This window comes from Helianthus annuus, chromosome 15 (assembly GCF_002127325.2).
Source record: "Helianthus annuus cultivar XRQ/B chromosome 15, HanXRQr2.0-SUNRISE, whole genome shotgun sequence".
NCBI lineage: Eukaryota > Viridiplantae > Streptophyta > Magnoliopsida > Asterales > Asteraceae > Helianthus > Helianthus annuus.
In genome coordinates this window covers 97,063,633-97,082,499 of record NC_035447.2, presented here as the reverse complement: position 1 = coordinate 97,082,499, position 18,867 = coordinate 97,063,633, and the positions used below count along the sequence as shown (strand labels likewise).

Genomic DNA, 18,867 nt, shown 5'->3' with positions numbered 1-18,867 from the left:
TTATTAAAGATGAAACTACCAATTAATGATGTATGTAAGTTTACTAATATACCCTTATAGTTACATTAAGTACAAATATTAAATGAAGTCTAATGAAACATTTCTATTGGTTGAAATTTCTTCTTTTTTCTTCTTACAAAGAATTTCTTCTCATTTGAACCCTCCACTATATATATATATATATATATATATATATATATATATATATATATATATATATATATATATATATATATATATATATATATATATATATATATATATATATATATATATATATATATATATATATATAGGATTAGGTTCAAGAGTGAACACAAGTGTAGCTTGCGAACTGAGCGAACTAATCCTGGCCATACACATGTGTAGATCAATGGCCAGGATTTGATGTTGAAATACACTAGTGTATTATACGATTTGATGATGAGATCCTGGCCATACACGTGTGTAGATCAATAGCCAGGATTTGTTCACTCAGTTCGCAAATACATTAGTGTTCACTCTAGAACCCTACCCTATATATATATATATATATATATAGAGAGATAGAGAGAGAGTTAGGTTCAAACGTGAACAAATTTCCTAGCGTGAACCGCGTGAACTGATCTGAACCATTGATTTCATATACATAAAGAAAGGGTAAGATTGTAACTTTATATAAATATTCAATTTAAATTATTTTGATATTAATTTCAAAATCTTAACAATAAAGGAATATTCAGTTTCAAAATCTCTTCAACATTTGTCGATAATTTTGACAATTTCAAAATCATAACTTACTCCATCATTAATCCACTTACTTGGTTGTAAATCAATCATTTGAAAATGGTACAACCTAACCTCGCTTTCAGTTTCAAATACCAATTTTCTGCAAAAAAAAAAAAAGTCATTATAATTAAAAAAATCAACTCGTACGCATGTGTACATCCCAACTCCGTTTGCAGTTTAATTAAGTACACATGTGTATACTGTACATAACCTTATCGTACACATGTGTACATCGTACACATGCTTTCACATATACATACACATGTGTACACCAGTAAACTTTATATCCAAAATAATAAACAAACAAACAAACCATATATCATCTGATTACCACTATGTACATCGGTGTACATCAACATTTAAACACAAAATTTTTATAAACCATTAAACATGTGTACTTCGGAACCATACTACTAGATAACTCAACATACGTTATTGATTTTCTTTTAAAGGGATATGAAAAGATTTCACAAACAATAAAATAGAAAATTACGGGATACGGGATGTTATCTTTAATTCTGGAAATAGTCTTCCATTTTGATTTAAATGACTATTTTAAGCTAATTACACTATTACCCTTTTGCTTTTAATAAAAGATTAAAATCTAACCTATTAATTACAATCATGACACCCCTTTCAAATATCAAGATCATATTAATCAACGGTCCAGATCTGTTCACGCTGTTCACTCTTGGGAGGTTGTTCACGCTGGAACCTCACCCGAGATATATATATATATATATATATATATATATATATAGGGGAAGGTTCATTTGAGAAGAAAATTTAATTGAGAAGAAAAAGAACAAAGGGTAATTTTGTAAAACATTAAATAGTTTTTCACTTATCTCATTTATTATCATTTTTGACTAATTCATTAGTCATAAAGACTATTATCCTACACACTAACTTTTTTTTGCCTACACACATCAAAAAGTTGTCCTACATATTTCGAAATTCATCCTACACGTTGAAATTTATCTTACACAACTCGTAATTTATCCTAAACAACTTCTAATTTATCCTACACTTTAAATTATTTTAGTTTATTTTTTTGAAAAGATATATATTTTGAAGATAAGTTACAAAAAATTTAATGTATTAGCTATTAAAGAGGAATACTATAAATTAATGACATGTGTAGATTTACCAATGTACCCTTATAGTAACATTAAATACTTATATTAAATGAAGTAAAATAAAACATTCTTATTGGTTGAAATTTGTTCTTTTTTCTTCTTACAAAAAATTTCTTCTCATTTGAACTCTCCACTATATATATATATATATATATATATATATATATATATATATATATATATATATAGGGTAAGGTTCATGCGAGAACCACCTTTATTACGAGAACCGCGAGAACCAATGTGAATACAACCTAAAATAGCTAAAAAAAAACTAACCCCCACCCATCCCCCCAAAAAAAACCTAACCCCCCCCCCCCACCCCACCCCCCAATCTAAAATGCTAAAAACTAAACCCCCAAAAAACCTAAAAAAATCTTAAAAAATCAAAAAAAAAAAATCTAATTTTTTTTTAATATTTTTTATGTTAAAATCACTACTTTTAGTAGCCAAAAAAAATTTTAAAATTTTTTTTTGCTACTAAAAGTAGCGATTTTAACATAAAAAATATTAAAAAAAAATTGTGTGTTTTTTAGCTATTTTTAGGCATTTTTGGTTGTGTTCACATTGGTTCTCGCGGTTCTCGCAATAAAAGGTGGTTCCTAACGGATCTTTGTCCTATATATATATATATATATATATATTAACAAATCTAGTATATTTTATTATATCGAACTTGAAGATCTTATATATTTGTTTTAGAGAAAAATATATATAATATCTTTTTAGTCATGATCATACAACTTCGTCATATTTTTACTATTATATATAAGTACGAATTGTATTATTTGTACTTATATATTTTAGTCATTTAAATCGTTTTATCATTTAAACAAGAAAATCCCCAAATCATGTGAACCTAGAAATCATCATCCATCGTATTCGTTTATTCGCTCGTTTGGTACCTTGTTTATTGATATTTTTTAGGGTGTTTGTTGTTCTAGATATTATCTATTTCTTTTCGTGCGATAATTCTAGTGGATCATTTCTTTGCAACCAGTGAGTAGATCTATTTCTCTCCCCTTTTTAGTCATTAAATATTTTTGGGGTGTATCATGTGTCATGATTTTCTATTGTTTTCTATTGGTTAAATAACATGCAAAGTTAATGTGTCACTATGTGTATCGCGTTCATTGTTTCTATTATTTCTAGTATCTATCGTTGCATATACGTGTATCTATGTGTTTACTCGCTTTGTGTCACAGGTTTTGCATGGATCCACCTGGCTGACTAGGTTCGCCACAGTCATGGGTTGTAGCCTACTATCGCCACCAGTATTAGACTCGCTCTTCGGGGCTTGAGTCTAATGCATGTTATAGTTTTCGAGTCTTATTGTTTCTATTGTATCTAAGTTGTGATTGTGGTGATTTGTTGATTGTTGTTGTGGTTGTAGTGATGTAGATTGTTTCTACAACACATGAAATTGTATGTTAAATATATTTTTTAAAGATTTCTAAGTAAAATAAATCAATTAATAAAGCAAAACGTTTTATTTAAAATCTTGATCTATTTACCAATATTTTGTTGACCCAAAACCTTTTTATTCATGATGCAAGTACACAAGTAGGGGATAGTTTTGAAGGCAAAGACACGTAGGACATGCCTTAGTAATAGATTGGACCTTTGTTCATAACTATTTATCTTTTGAATAATGTATGAATTATGTTAAATGTTTTCTATGGTTATGTGTGACAAACAGGGGCGGACCTACATTGAGTGGGTCGGGGTCCACGGACCCCAATCTTTTTTAAGAAAATAGTAGATTCGGTATATTAATTTTTGTAAGGACCCCATAAAAATATTTAGTTGGACCCCATAGTATCAAAAGCAAAGTTGTTCTGGTGGTTAATCCCTTGTTTGCTAACAAAGAGGTTATGGGTTCAAGTCTAATACCTGGCGATTTTTTTTAAAATACACTTTTAAAATGTTAAAATGAATGAAAATTTACTCAATTTATGCCTTTGTGCTTAGACATGTGTTGTTTTGTTATTTATTTATCTTTTTTTAAAGGTTCCAAGCTCAATAAATCACCCCGACCCGACCCAAACGACGACCGACCCGAAAATTCTATCGTTTGGGTGTAAAAAATCCAAGTATCGAAAAAACTGGACCCCACTGGAAAAAAATCCTGGGTCCGCCACTGGTGACAAATTTAATTTGGTGACCTTAAATATCTAAACTTATAATAGTGACATAAGCTATGGGCAATCATCATGCCACGTACCATATCCGTTGCGGGTCGGGGTGTGACATTGGCTTTAAGTGTTATCAACAATTGGCATCTTTTTCAACTCGATGTTAATAATGCCTTTTTACATGGCCATCTCTCTGAACATGTTTTTATGGAACAAACCAAAGGCTTCATTAATGCTCAATTTCCATCTCATGTTTGCAAATTGAACAAAGCTGTTTATGACTTGAAACAAGCTCCACGGGCTTGGTTTCACTGTTTAAGCTTGTTTCTTCTCAACAGTGGTTTTACATATAGTCGAGCCGATCCATCCTTATTTATCTACAATCGTGATTCATGTACGATGTACCTTCTTGTATATGTTGATGACCTTATTCTTACATGCAATCATCAACCGACTATCGGCTACTTTATTAACTGTCTCACTAAAGCAATTGCCATCAAGGATCTTGGTAAACTCAACTACTTTCTGGGCTTGGAGGTTACCGACACCCAAAATGGACTTTTCTTGAATCAATCCAAATATGATTTAGACATTCTAACTCGTGCAAAGATGTTGGATGCTAAACCTGCTCCACACCTTTAAGCACCAATGTTTCATTTGTTTCTATAGGTACTATGTTTCCAGACGCTACTTTCTATCATTTGAGTAGGTGCTCTCCAGTATTTGACGATCACGAGACCTGATATCTCTTATGTTGTTAATCAGATCAGCCAATATCTTCACAGTCCGACTACTACTCACTTTCAAGAAGTGAAAAGAATTTTGCGCTATCTCAATGGTACTGTTATCTTTGTGTTACACTATACTCGTTCCACTTTCACGTCTCTGCTTGGGTACTCTGATGCTGATTGGGCTCGTTGCTTAGAGACACGTCGATCTACTTATGGCTACTCTATATTTTTGGGCGGGAATCTGATTTCTTGGAGTGCTAAAAAGTAACTGATTGTTGCCAGATCCAGTTGCGTATCCGAGTATCGTGCAATGGCCAATACTGCTGCTGAAATTGTTTGGCTAACTCATCTTCTTCAAAAACTTCATGCGCTTCCTCCGGACAGACCAACTATTCTTTGTGGTAATTAGAATGCTATTTTTCTAACTCAAAATCCAGTTGCACATAAACGAGCCAAACACATAGATCTTGATTATCATTTTTTACAGCAACAGGTGAATGCAGGCAAATTGGTTACTAAGTTCGTCCCAACAAAGCTTCAGGTGGCTGACATTTTCACGAAGAACCTTCCTAGTTCTCAGTTCAATGTTTTTCGAAGCATGCTTCGTATTGGTCCTTCACCATTTCGCTTCCAAGGGGATGTTAGATAATACTTATGTTATTAATGCAAGAGTTAATTACTGTTTTCGTCCCTGTGGTTTGTCAAAAATCACTATTTCAGTCCATTAGTTTAAAAATTGCGATTTCAGTCCCTTTGGTTTCACTTTCATAACCATTTCAGTCCCTGTACTTACAGAATAAATGGATTGAAATGGTTACGAAAGTGAAACCACATGGACTGAAATGGTTACGAAAGTGAAACCACAGGGACTGAAATCGCAATTTTTAAACTAATGGACTGAAATATTGATTTTTGACAAACCACAGGGACGAAAACAGTAATTAACTCTAATATTAATTATCATTTTAATTTTCCTATTTCTTGAGGTATCTACTTGTAAGTACTATGTGTCTGTATATTGTATCAATGTAATCTGTTTATACTTGCAGTTAAATTACACGCCAACGTTAACACATTTGACCATGTTATGTTACCAACGTTAATACGTGTGTGGTTTCACGTCTAACCAAAAACTTAAATGCATACACGAGTTGGATACCCTAGTGTTTGACATAACTTTTGACTATCATATTGAGAATTTGAGATACATGCTAATTTCATCAAATTTTTTGGTTTCCTATCCTTATGCTCCAAAAAAAAAAATGTAAAACGAAAAAAAAAAAGAAATAGAATAAAAAAAACTTTAAAAAGACTCCATATTTAACAAAAGAAGTCGTAGCAATTTCTCACTCATTGAGTCATTTCTTCCTTCAATCTTCCAATTCTTTTCCTATATCTTCTCCTTCACCAGAGCAAAATTCCATTCCATTCCATTCCAATACAACACCACACACACAATCTCCAAACCCCTAACCAACCACCCAGTTTCACCTCACAACCCCCAATTCCACCATCAAAGGTATCTTCACTTACATATACATACAAATTAGGGTTTCTGTAACAATCAAATGACCCATAGTATATAATCACGATGCCACAACCCAGAAGAAAGAAATGGACCGAAGCAGAAGAACGAACCCTAATCGACAAATACTGCGAGATGGTTTCAGATGGAACTTTAGCCAAGATGAAAACCAGAGAGAAGAAGTATAAACCGATCGCTTCACACGTGAATTCGATTCATCATGTGGGTGATCCGGTTGTGTACCCATGGGAATGGACTTGGAAAGATGTGTCCAATAAGGTGCAGAATATGAGGCACCAGTACTCGTTAGTCAAACAGAAGATTAAGCGGGGTGATGGCGATCATGACGAGTTTGATTGGGTTGAGGGGTTGACTCATTGGTCCAATTTTCTTCGGTATAAGGAGGTGTTTGGTGATGTTACGGTTGTTGCTCCATTTGTTAACGGGTTCGGGGAGGGTGTCGAGTTTGGGCATATCGGGCAGTCGAGTGGTGGGGAGTATCCTATCGGGTTGGAGTTTGATTACAATGAGGAGGGAGGTTATAACAATGGGGATCGGGTTTATGAAGAGGATGAGACGATGGGGAGGAAGAAGAAGAGGAAGGGTGTGAAGAACGTTGAAAGGAAAGCGTGGGCGTTTGTGACGAACCAATTGGCGCAGCTGCGTGAGATGGAAGCGCGGTTTGAGCAGCGTGAGGAGGAGAGAGAGCGGGAGAGGAAGAGGAGAGAAAGTGTTAGAGAGAAACAGGACGAGGAGATGAGGAAAGTGATGGAGAGGTTGAAGGAACAGAGGAATCGAGAATGGGAAGCGATGGAGAACGAGAGGGAGGATAGGAGGAGGAGACGAGACGAGGAGTTGGTTCAAGAGCGGAAATGGGAGGAGCGGAATGAGAGGAGGAGGTCGGAATGGAATGCAAGGATTGAGGAGATGTTGAGTGAGCATAGAGCGGAAATGGCACAGTTTCAAGCGAGGGTTCTTGACGAGCAACAGAATCTTACAAGTCAGTTGCTCGGGATGGTTTCGCAGTGGAGTGGGCATCCGGGTGGTATTGCGGATAACACGAATGGTGGAACTAGTCATTATCTTTCACAAATGATGCAGAATTTGCAGCATGTTGGTGGTATGGTTGATGGGGATGCTCAAGTCGACGGGCATAATCAAGATGATGAGTTTATTGTGGATGGCTGAAGAAGAAACAGTAGTCAGCTAAAGATGGGTTAGTTGTGTGCATTTGTTTTAAATAATTAGGAATCGAACGGATTATTTTTTTGACCAACGGATCAAGATTCATAATAGAGAAAGATCGCGATCGCTTGAAAGTGATTCTTTTATCTGTATCAGTTGTTACTAGATCATTCATTCATGGTTTAATTGTTGGGAACTTGAAGAAATTGTATAATCTTTTATGATAATATGTTACTGCAAAATTCATTAATTTGATACTTTTTGTAGAGAACTGTTCAGCTTTATTTGTATGCAAAATGATACAGCAAAATCAAAATAAAAATAAAAATGGAAAATTTAAAAAGAAAACAGATTAATGATGTTAAAGGGAGTTGCTTGTTGGTCAAGATTCAAAGGTCCTTCTTTTTAGCATCATATATCATCTTTAATCAACCAAAACACAAGATCAGTCTGTTTGAGAAAGGCGGTTACTTGTTAGTCAAGATTCGTAGGTGGGGGTGGGGGACCGGGGGTGTAGAGGAACCGAGGAAGACCAGGAATAGTCCATGGGAGATCTGTTTGCTGTCCAGCAAGTGAATAATATGCAAGCAAAGATCAAGGTTGGTGCTGCTCTGGATTCCTAGGTAAGCGATCTCGTCTTTCCGAGCTAATTAACTCCACGATCCAAAACACGCAAGTCATTCGCCAGTATCCGAAAACGGCTTTCAGTTAGGCGATACCCTCAAATCCTATCTAAAAGAAGCTAACAAGTCCTGCATCTGACTCACCTGTAAAACCAAGAAGCATGCATCTCTTTTGTGCATGCTGCTCGATATAGACACCTAACCGTTGTAATTTGCTGCACCCATTCAGCGGAGCCAAACCCCGTTATCTAAAGTAAAATCGTAAAGAAAGCAACAAGGTCTGTATATCACATTCACTGATCTTCAGACACTAAAGACTCGCAGCAGCAGCAGCAGCTGCTTTTTTGCAATAAAATCTAGATCTTTGAAACTGAACTCTCACACAGAAGTTACATGATTCCACTCGGACTAACATAAACAAATCGGACGATATTGATTGGTAGTGGTATAATGTTACAATAACACAAACCTACACAGATCTTTATATCTTATTTTTTAAGGGTGCGAGGTAATAACTATATGCATCTGTATGTAATTCAGAATAGATCAAGGCTTATCATCCCGAGCATGGGCGGTTTAAAATGGTGAGCCTTACCCAGAGCTCAAAGGGCCATGTCACCAAACTGCATCATTTCTAAATCATAATTACCGCGATAGCAGCCTTCCTACCAATGTTTTTGTTTACAAGGTAACCGTACAGTTTAAATGGTCTCAACCAGAACACTTATGGTGCTGGTTTCTGGTCCGACCGAACAATTCATTTCTAATTACAGTGATCTAGATGGGCTTATTCTCATATTATTCAAAAAATAGAATATTCATTATTCAAGAAATAGAACAGAATGCCTAAAACAGCAAGCAAGCAAGCAAGCAACAAATAATAAATAAGTAGTGGTGTTCTTATTTCTACCCCCTCCCCCACCATCAAACCACCGCAAACTGTAACAAATATACAAACACGATTCACTAGACACACTGTTTGTAATAGCTATCAACTCCTCAACGTGTTTCACCGCGATCAGAAAACAGTAAACAGAAACAAACACCGACTTGTGATTCCCATCGCGTTCAGTCGAGCTTGACGTTTGAATACAAAAGGGTGTCCCTTGTGAGTGGCATATACATGAGGAACCATACCTGTAAAATAACCAAACATAACTTATTACCTGTTTATGTAGAAGGGTGTTTGTTTTTTGTTTATACAAACGAACCGAACGATCACGGACAATTCGTGTTCGTTTGTTAAGGAAATATATATAATATATGTATTCATGAACTGTTCAAGAACACTTACCAAACAAGATTTTCTGTTCGTGTTCGTTCGCTCGTTAAGGAAATAAAGGTGTTCATTTGTTAAATTTTAAGTAAGGAGCGCAGACGAACATTCATGAACACATACTAATGTTCATGAACACAAATGAAAACAAACGAACACAAACAAGCGTTCATGAACATAATACATTGATACTTATTAAATGTTTTATTTATCGGAATTTGAAGTATTTAAACAAAATATAAAAACACTAATGAACTATCAAAATAAACGCACATAAACACACACGTTGCCGGACGTTCACCGACATAAACGAACGAACATGACCTCTGTTCATGTTCGTTCCTTTAACTAAACGAACAAAATTTCTTGTTCGTGTTCGTTCATTTATTAAACGAACAAACACAAATGAACTTCCTGCCGAACGGTTCACGAACTGTTTGCTAAACGTTCAATTCGTTTGCGGCCTATGTTTATCGGTCGGGTCATTACCACATGTTATGGTTTATAAACGGAAGCTTACCCCCATGAGAGTGGCGATAATAAGAATGATGCCCGTAATCCACGCAAGGGTTCGTCTAACGAGAAGCACCTCTGCAATCAAAATGCGTGCCGCATCACCGGAAGCTTCCTTTTCCTCCTCTAACCACCTAGGAGATGCTCTTGTCGCCAACTTTATGTTTAGCGTCTCTTTAGCAGGAGACTTGGTGAAAACAACAATTCCGACAATTTCACCTGTTGAATGACACACGGACACTCTTTTTGTAATGTCACTGACTCAGAAGAAAATGGATAGAGAAAAAGAAATGAGTAAAATGCCATTTTCGTCCCTGAGGTTTGGCTAGTTATGTGACTTTCGTCCAAAGGATTGTGTTTTCGCATCTAGATCAAAAGGTTTATCTTGCCATTTTCATCGAGCTCGTTAACTCCATCCATTTTTCTCCGTTAAGTCAGAGGTATTTCCGTCTTTTTTGTTAACTTAAGGGGCATTTCGGTCTTTTTCACTTTACGTACAAGCATTTAGCATAATGTACAAGTATTCAAAAGACCAAATTGCCCTTTAAGTTAACAAAAAAGGAAGGAAATACCCCTGATTTAACGGAGAAAAATGGATGGAGTTAACGAGCCGGATGAAAATGGCAAGATTTTAAACCTTTTGGATCCAGATGCGAAAAAACAAACCTTTGGATGAAAGTCGTAACATTGGCCAAACCTCAAGGACGAAAATGGCATTTTACTCACAAGAAATAAACCTTTGTATGTTGTTTGCAAGGTGTCGTATATCTTGGATACCACGGTCACTAGCAGTTCAGCACCCTTCTGAACAACTTCATCGGTTCCATATTGCTCTTGAAAAGCCTACAACATATCACAATTATGATTCACGAGCTATTTAAACAGCCCTATGATCAACAATAAAACAGAAACGAAGATGATTATTATAACAACCTTAAAACCATCAAATCTTCCGTTGAGCAATTCTGCTGGAGTGGGAACACTTCCAACTAAATCTTCATGCACTTGTATCGCCCTCTCAACATTGTGGATAAGAGAGATGATGCTCGTTATAAACTTTCTGTCTGCTTTCTGCAATAATAAACGAACCGGTATCAACCCATTAACGATACAAGAAAAGCTTACAAACATACGAAAGATCAGATAAAGATAACGGAACACAACCTTTGACATATCTAGCTTTATTTGAGCATCATTTGCCATTGGGATAGTCAATTCTCCGGTCAATGATTCCAGTTCATTTTTAACGTATGATCCGCCGAACCATGAAGCCTAGATCAACAATCAACAGATATGATTAGAATTTAGACATAAAGATATAACACAGTTAGGGACTTGGGGTACAGCATGATCTAAGTTAAAACTAACAAATTTGGTTATATCTGTGTCGGTGCATTCCATATCCACAGGCTGGGGTTCGTTTAAAGAGATTAGAGATAACTCATCCTCATCTGCAAGTATATAAAAAAATTATTCGTCAAACATATAACCAGCTTCGTTTTTAAGATAACAAATATATATATAGGGTGAGGTTACATAGGAAACCCACGTTAGGGAGAAGACTCCAGAAAACCCTATGTAAGCTTTTTTTTTTTTTTTTTTTTTTTTTCTGAAAACGTTAACACACATAGTATGCATTTTTAAGCGTTTTGACCCAAAAAAAATCAAAAAGGTGCCGAGAGGTTTTTTTTTTAAATATTTTCTCCCAGTTTTTTGTAACGTATGTAACAGACGTGTTACACACTGTTATGCAGAAACTTGTTTTTTTTTTTCAAACGTTTGGCACTTTTTATTTTTTTGGTTCAAAACCCTTAAAGACATGTATATTACATGCCCTATAATTTTCAAAAAAAAATTGTTACATAGGGTTTTCTCCCTAACTTGGGTTTCCATTCTATCTTTACACTATATATATATATATGTGTGTGTGTGTGTGTGTGTGTGTGAGTGAGAGAGAGAGAGAGAGAGAGAGATACCTGATAGCTGAATGTCGGCATCTCCGGCAGCAATTTCACTCTTAAGAGCCTTGCTGAAAACATCGCTGTCTGAACCAAGCTCAGGCTGCTTATCTACTTGCAATGTAATAAAAGATTTAAGAAATAACAAAATATAGATCTCTTTTGGAAGTAACTTATGATAATGATTCATGCTAAACGTGAATTTAGGTACCTCCGAACCCACTGATCTCTAGCAAGAAAACAGCATGAGGCCTATTAAAGGGGTTGGCCCTAAGCACCTCATTTAACTGCAAGATCGATAAAAAAAAACTATATCACTTTAAACAGATAAAATTACGAAAAGAGACTTGAGAAATTTGAAAGATTTAAGAGTAATATTGCCTTTTCTGAGCTGGCAGATGACAATGAAGAAGGAGGTGCATAACCGAGCAAGACTGAAACAGCTGCGCCTACTTCTGGAATCGAGATTAATTTGGACTGCAGAAGCAAAAATGAATGAAACTGGCTGTCATGATGTGCCCTTAATTTTTCTTAAAATAATTAATACTGGAATGGTACAATTTCGCCATTCACACACATGAATATACATGACCAATTGACTCATTTCATTTCAACAGGACATAGACTCATATGTTATTTAGAGTATTGATAGATCTACAAGCGAGTTGTGGGATTCCATAAAAACATGTCAAACTATTACTGCTATAGGGACATTTACAAAATAAGAAATTTCAAACATCTTCACTTCTCAGCAGATGAGTGGATGACCCAGTTACGAGTCCAAATACTCATGTTAATTAAGGTTAAAAAACAAAGAATGTAGATTTTTGTCTTGAAAGTCTTGGAATTATTGGTTAGTACTGTATGAGATTTTTTTTTTTTTTTTGCCTTTCAAAAAAAAATAATAATTCCAAATTCAAGGGTATTAGCTCTTTCATTTCTGATTAGAGACCAATTACTCCAATGGTCGACTCATATATGGACCAGTGGGAATGTGAAAATAGAGTGCAGAGATGGGTCAATAACTCTAAAAAAATGTAACCATAAAAAAAAACTCTTATATATAATTTGGTGATTTCTTTTTGGGTTTTATTATATATTTTAACTGAGCCTAGAATGTTGGTTTTGTTGACAGAAATCAATAATTTCGCTTACGGTCTTTTATATTATATAAGTCTCTACTTAATATGAAGGTTATGTTGACCGAACTTAATTCTTCGATAATGAGCATAGCCTATAAATAGGGATTCATTTGTAATGCTTAAGAAGAAGTTTTAATATTATTATATAAACTTTTTTCCCATATGGGTTTTATCTAAACATTTTCTAGAACGTATCTAGCCCTTTTCTCACTTCCGCCCTGCATCAATTTTTTATTATATCAACATCTGAAGCTTGGTTTTAAAATGCACGCATAATGCGTGATGCGATGTGCTGCGATTACATGATGCAAGGTTGATGCGCCCTAAATCAGATAATGCGCTCGCATGATGCGCGCATATTTCTGAGATCGACCACTATTGAGTAAATTGTACAATGAGCTTGTAGAATGTGCTTAACAAGCTTGTACAATGAGCTGATGAAGTTGTTAAATGAGTTCCTACAAAGATTACTTGTACCTTATGCATAGACTACTTGTACACTTAAGAGTTCAAGGCTTATTTTGGTTATATTGAACTACTTTCATGGCACTAGAGTTATTTTGTTGTATTTATTTATTTTAATCGCTAAATTTTTAGAATTAAAGTTAACATGTTAAAATATTTTCTATAATTATATTTTTAAAAAACAAACGACCTGCATACTCACGCATCGGCTTTTGGGATCAAAACGCATCGGAGCGCATCGCGCATTTTAATACCAAGATGAGAAGTCCTTATTGCCCACTATGTGGAACTCGAACCCGCAAAACTTTGGTGGGAAAACACCAGGTTGATACGTGCCTTTGGTCCTGATGTAACGTGGGTCTTCCAAGCTATTTTTATGCATTTAGTTAGTTCCATGAGTGTGTTATTCTCTTTGAATTAGTAATAGATAATCGGTTAGTGGGTGGTTAGATTATATTTTGTTTCATCTTCTTCTTCTTCTTCAACGTATGTATGTGTAGCCTCCTATTAATATATTGGCAGTAAGTGTTTTGAGATTATTAGGAATGAAAAGAAATGAATTAGTCACTTCTCTCAAGTTGTTATCTATTTTCTTTGGATTACGATTCGGTCCGTATCACAGTTGCTACCAGGCCAAGAGGCTTTCGGCAGAAGACGAGAACTTTTAATAGTGAAAACAGATTATTATATATCAAAACATGTAATTAATTACAAGATCTAGCTTTCAATTTCCTAGTAGTATATCATCAGCAACAGTAATTGCAGAATGCAAACAAATTCAAGCCAATCCTTATAAAATAAGCATCTACATCTACAAATATAATATTTCAATATCTTCATTAATTCAAAAAAAAAAAAACTACATCAAAATTCAAAGTAAAATGACAAAGAAATTACCTCAGATGAGCGAGATTGGAAATAGTTGTGAGTTGAGCTATCAAGGAAATAAACCGAACCGGTTCCACCGGCCTGTAACCAAATTAAACAGTCAATTGTTATTATTGGCCGATCTAAATCAAATCTCGATTAACGATTAGAACAAGAACAGCGATCGTGTGATTCATTACGAACCCTAGATTGTGAGCACAAAATTGATGAAACAATAAGGAAGATGACGGAGAAAAATTGGGGTTTTTTAGAATCCATCGAGAATGAGAAAACCGGTCTCCGATCCACGATTTAGAACAGGGAGGGGTGTGATGATTTTATTTTATTTTAGGATGATTCAGGAAGTGATGTTGGGATAAAATCTTTGCCAACGACGTCGTACGTGCTTCTTCTGGTGTGGCTGGTTCAAGCGTGTTGTTAATGGGCCTTTTGGGTTTATCTTATGGACTCGAGAAATGGATCTTCTATGCTATCATGCGTTCCGCACAGGAGCCGATTAGTCGATTACTATAATCGTAGTACTAGGTTATAACCCCGTGTATTAGACCATGTGTAGTGGTTAAACAAAATAATGTCTCTACCATGGGACATTATTCGACACGTGGCAGTCTAGTCAGCACGGGGCGTTATTGCAAAAGTGGCGTAGTGGGAATAATGCCTGATAATGCCCCTTCCAATCATTAAACAAAAAAAAAAACAAACTATTAGGGGTGAGCAAAAATAGGGTCGACCCGAAAATACCCGAGAACCGACCCTATTATTACCCGAAACCGACCCTATTATACTTAAGTAGGTTCTTTTTCGGTTCTTAAAATTTATGAATTTCGGGTATCGGGTCGGTTCCGGGTCGGACCACATAAGAACCGACATGTACCTACTTTGGACCGAAATTAATAAGTAGTGCAATGAAACTGGGCCAAAGCCCAGCAGCTATAATTAAACCTAAGCCATTTTTATGTTGTAGTTGTATCATAAACGTTCCACAGGATCCATATTTTCAAGCATCTATTCGATATTGTTTCATTTCATCTTTCTCATAACTTTTGCTGCTTCTTCGACTTCAACTTCAAGATACCCGAGGTACGTGGTTACTTTTCCTAATAAATCATTATACAAATTCAAATTAGTAAACAATACAATGAATTCTATAAAAAAAACAAAAAACTAATAGCATGTTTGAATCAGTATATTATTCACTTTGTTTTTATTGTCGAGTAAACTTAGATGGCTAGTAGGAGAACAAGTGCTGTAAATTATAAAGTTTGGGAAGAGTTTGTGAAGTTTTTGGATGACCATGGAAATCAAAAGGCAAGATGCAAGCACTGTGGAAAGGTCGTCGCTGCAGACCGGGTAAAAAACGGAATATCGGCATTGATAAGGCATGTTAAAAGATGTCGACAACTAGTGACCAATTGTGGCTGAAATGCAAACGATCTAGAGATGGCTGATATAATGTTTTACGTTTTGTTTTCTTGTATTGGATTCGTGTGATTTGGTTTAGATTTTGTTGAATTCTATTATATGGATATCCTTTTGTTTTAGCACTTAACTTAAAATTCGGTCCATATTATCGATTATATCGAGATAATCAGTCAATCATGTTACATAAGTTAAAAATCGGACTATATTTCGGCACCATGTTACACAAGTTAAAAAACGAACGTAATCAACTTTTTAAACAAATTATATTGACCCGTTACAAGAAACCAATTCTCTGCCTCAGTAACGAAAAATCCTGGATTATTAGATTAATCTGAATTGTACCTTATCTAGTTATCTTCTCGATTGCTAAAGATCGAATTTTGTTATTACTTTCTTTTTAAAAATCGGAATATATTATATTATTATTAGATAAATTTGAATTTTTAAAACACATAACAAACCAAAGATATACTTAATCTTATCTATTAAACACAAATTTAAAAAAAAAATTATCTATTAAATCGGACATGTTATCTATTAATCTATATTCTGGAGTAAGATTTTTTTTAACAAAATAATATCTTTTTTAAAAACAATTCCCTACGTATATTTTTGTTAACAAAATAATATCTTTTAAAAATATTCTGGTATATTTTTAAAAACAATTCCCTACGTATATTATTAATCACAACATTACCTGCAGGCTGCAACATCATTCTGCGTACAGAAACTTGTAAACAAAACCTGCAGTTTGACAGCACAGAACCTGCAGTTTGACACCAACAGAATTCGTCCATCCGTCAAGGTACGTAAAACAGTTTGTTTAAACCGTTTGTGTGACACCAACAGAATTCGTCCATCTCTCATGTGTGACACCAACAGAATTCGTCCATCATTCTGTTTCGATCCCACTCACGACAGTTAGTTATTAACTTGGTTATTTGTTTGTTTAATAGAATTAAAGTGGTAATATACATAAACCGTTTGACCCATTACCTTGTGTTAAGTGCAGTCCTAATGCGTATGTTCAATCGCCAAAACAGAACCCGTTTGACCCATTACCTTGTGTTAAGTGCAGTCCTAATGCGTATGTTCAATCGCCAAAACAGACCCCGTTTGACCCATTACCATTGTGTTAAGTGCAGCCCTAATGCCTGTGTTCAATCGCCAAAACAGAACCCGTTTGACCCATTACCATTGTGTTAAGTGCCGTCCTAATGCCTGTGTTCATTCGCCAAAACAGACCCTGTTTGACCCATTACCATTGTGTTAAGGGCAATGTCTTGTCTTTATTTAATTGGAGTACACATGTTCAAATTTAAATATTTAGAACTCAGAAGCTATATTATGTAAACTAATGTAAACTAAGTGACCCATTTGAATGAAATCTTTGATACCATTACCCGTTTAATGATTATGTAATTCATTGTATGTTTTATGAAAAACTGTAGATGGATTCATCAAATGTCGACATCGAGAATGTATCAAGTGACGATTCTCACGTGGACGGAAGAGGAAAGAGGAAGTCACAAAATGTCGAAAAACAAACCGCAAAAAAGAAAATTAAAACCTCAACAACGAAGAAAACGACAGGTTCTAAAACTTCGGGAAAATCTACTGTTTGGACTGATTTTGAGAAGTATAAAGATGAGGACGGAAACCAACGGGCAAGATGCAAGCATTGCTCGAAAGATTTGGCTGCGGACCCGTATAAAAATGGCACATCGGCGTTGAGTAAACACAGTAGGAGATGTGAAAAGCATCCGGACCGATTAAAAAACCAAAGCAATATTTTCTTGAAAAAAGGCGATGATGGCGAGGGCGGTAGTGGTGAGGTAAAGGCATGGAAGTATTGTGCGAAAGCGAGTAGGAGAGCCATTGCAGAGATGGTGTTAATCGACGAGGTCCCTTTTTCAACCGTTGAGCATCAGGGATTTAGAAGAGTTATAGAAAGTTTTAATCCGACTTTTAAGATGCCAAGCAGGTTTACGATTGCGAGGGATATTGGGGAGATATTTTTAGAGGAAAAGGGGAAGTTGAAGTCATTTTTTGCAAAGAATAGCACACGGGTGTGTCTAACCACAGACACGTGGACTTCAAATCAGCGGGTTAACTATATGTGTGTTACAGCTCATTTTATAGACGACAACTGGGTGTTACACAAAAGGATCATCAACTTCAAGCAAATATTCAGCCACAAGGGAGAAGAGATAGGTAGGTCCCTTATTCAATGTTTAAAAGAATGGGATATTGAAAATGTGCTGACCATTACATTAGATAATGCGTCAGCTAATGATGTTGCCATACAGTTTCTAAAAAGTAGGTTAAACAACCTCTTGTTCGAAGGGAGATACTTGCACATCCGATGTATGGCACACATAATCAATCTGATTGTGAAAGACGGCTTACGTGATGGGTCAACATGCATAGATCGTATCAGAGATGCAATTCGCTATATTAGATTGTCTCCTCAGCGAATAGACACTTTTAAAAAATGTGTTAAGGCAGAAAAGATCGAAAGCAAAGCATTCATAGGTATAGATGTGAATACAAGATGGAACTCGACTTGGGAGATGTTAGAAAAGGCAGAAAAATTTGAGAAGGCGTTTAACAGATATGATCTGGATGACCCAAATTATAAAAATGATATGGGTGATGATGCTCCTAGAGTTAGTGACTGGAACTACGCGAGACAATTGGCAAGTGTGTTAGAATTGTTTCAGCGTAAAACTGCCAACGCTTCTGCTACAAAAACAGTTACCGTTAATTTATTTTTTAACGAGGTTATGGATATAGACAAGCATTTAAGGAATATGAAAGACGGATCTGACTTGGAAGGTAGACTTATGGGTGCTAAGATGCACCTGAAGTTCGACAAGTACTGGAGAAATCTACCGACTGGCAGATCATTTAATTACATTCTGTATTTTGCTGCAATTTTAGATCCGAGGTTAAAGGTTCGTGTTATTGAGTTTGGATTTGAGAGAATATTCAGGGCTGAAAAAAAAGACGATGAGACAGAAGATCATTTGAAGAAACGAGTTAAAATTGTAGTTAATAGTATAAAGGATGAATTGAAGCTTTTGTATGAGCATTATGC

At 35.4% G+C, this 18,867-nt stretch overlaps 1 protein-coding gene across 2 annotated transcripts; it reads right to left on the bottom strand.

The window, feature by feature from the left end:
- Nucleotides 1-8,876: 8,876 nt before the first annotated feature.
- On the bottom strand, nucleotides 8,877-14,753 carry LOC110911993. 2 transcript variants are annotated; one of them, XM_022156655.2, is made up of 11 exons: nucleotides 14,529-14,753; nucleotides 14,355-14,426; nucleotides 12,232-12,327; nucleotides 12,062-12,137; nucleotides 11,869-11,964; nucleotides 11,261-11,343; nucleotides 11,057-11,164; nucleotides 10,826-10,963; nucleotides 10,630-10,735; nucleotides 9,900-10,111; nucleotides 8,877-9,240 (listed from the first exon to the last, which is right to left on the bottom strand). In XM_022156655.2, exons 1-11 carry the CDS (start codon nucleotides 14,601-14,603, stop codon nucleotides 9,172-9,174), a joined length of 1,131 nt encoding a protein of 376 aa, XP_022012347.1. In that variant the 5' UTR covers nucleotides 14,604-14,753; the 3' UTR covers nucleotides 8,877-9,171. The 2 variants fall into 2 exon arrangements, with proteins under 2 accessions (XP_022012347.1, XP_022012348.1); XM_022156656.2 differs by having other exon boundaries at nucleotides 11,869-11,961.
- Between the last annotated feature and the right edge of the window lie 4,114 nt (nucleotides 14,754-18,867).

Excerpts from the sequence above, each read along its gene's own strand:
- LOC110911993 (XM_022156655.2), bottom strand. The coding sequence starts at position 14,603 with ATGGATTCTAAAAAACCCCAATTTTTCTCCGTCATCTTCCTTATTGTT. Across the intron at positions 12,328-14,354 it reads TCCAATCTCGCTCATCTGAG|TCCAAATTAATCTCGATTCC; the intron begins GTAATTTCTTTG and ends TTGCTTCTGCAG. Across the intron at positions 11,344-11,868 it reads TGCCGACATTCAGCTATCAG|ATGAGGATGAGTTATCTCTA; the intron begins GTATCTCTCTCT and ends ATATACTTGCAG.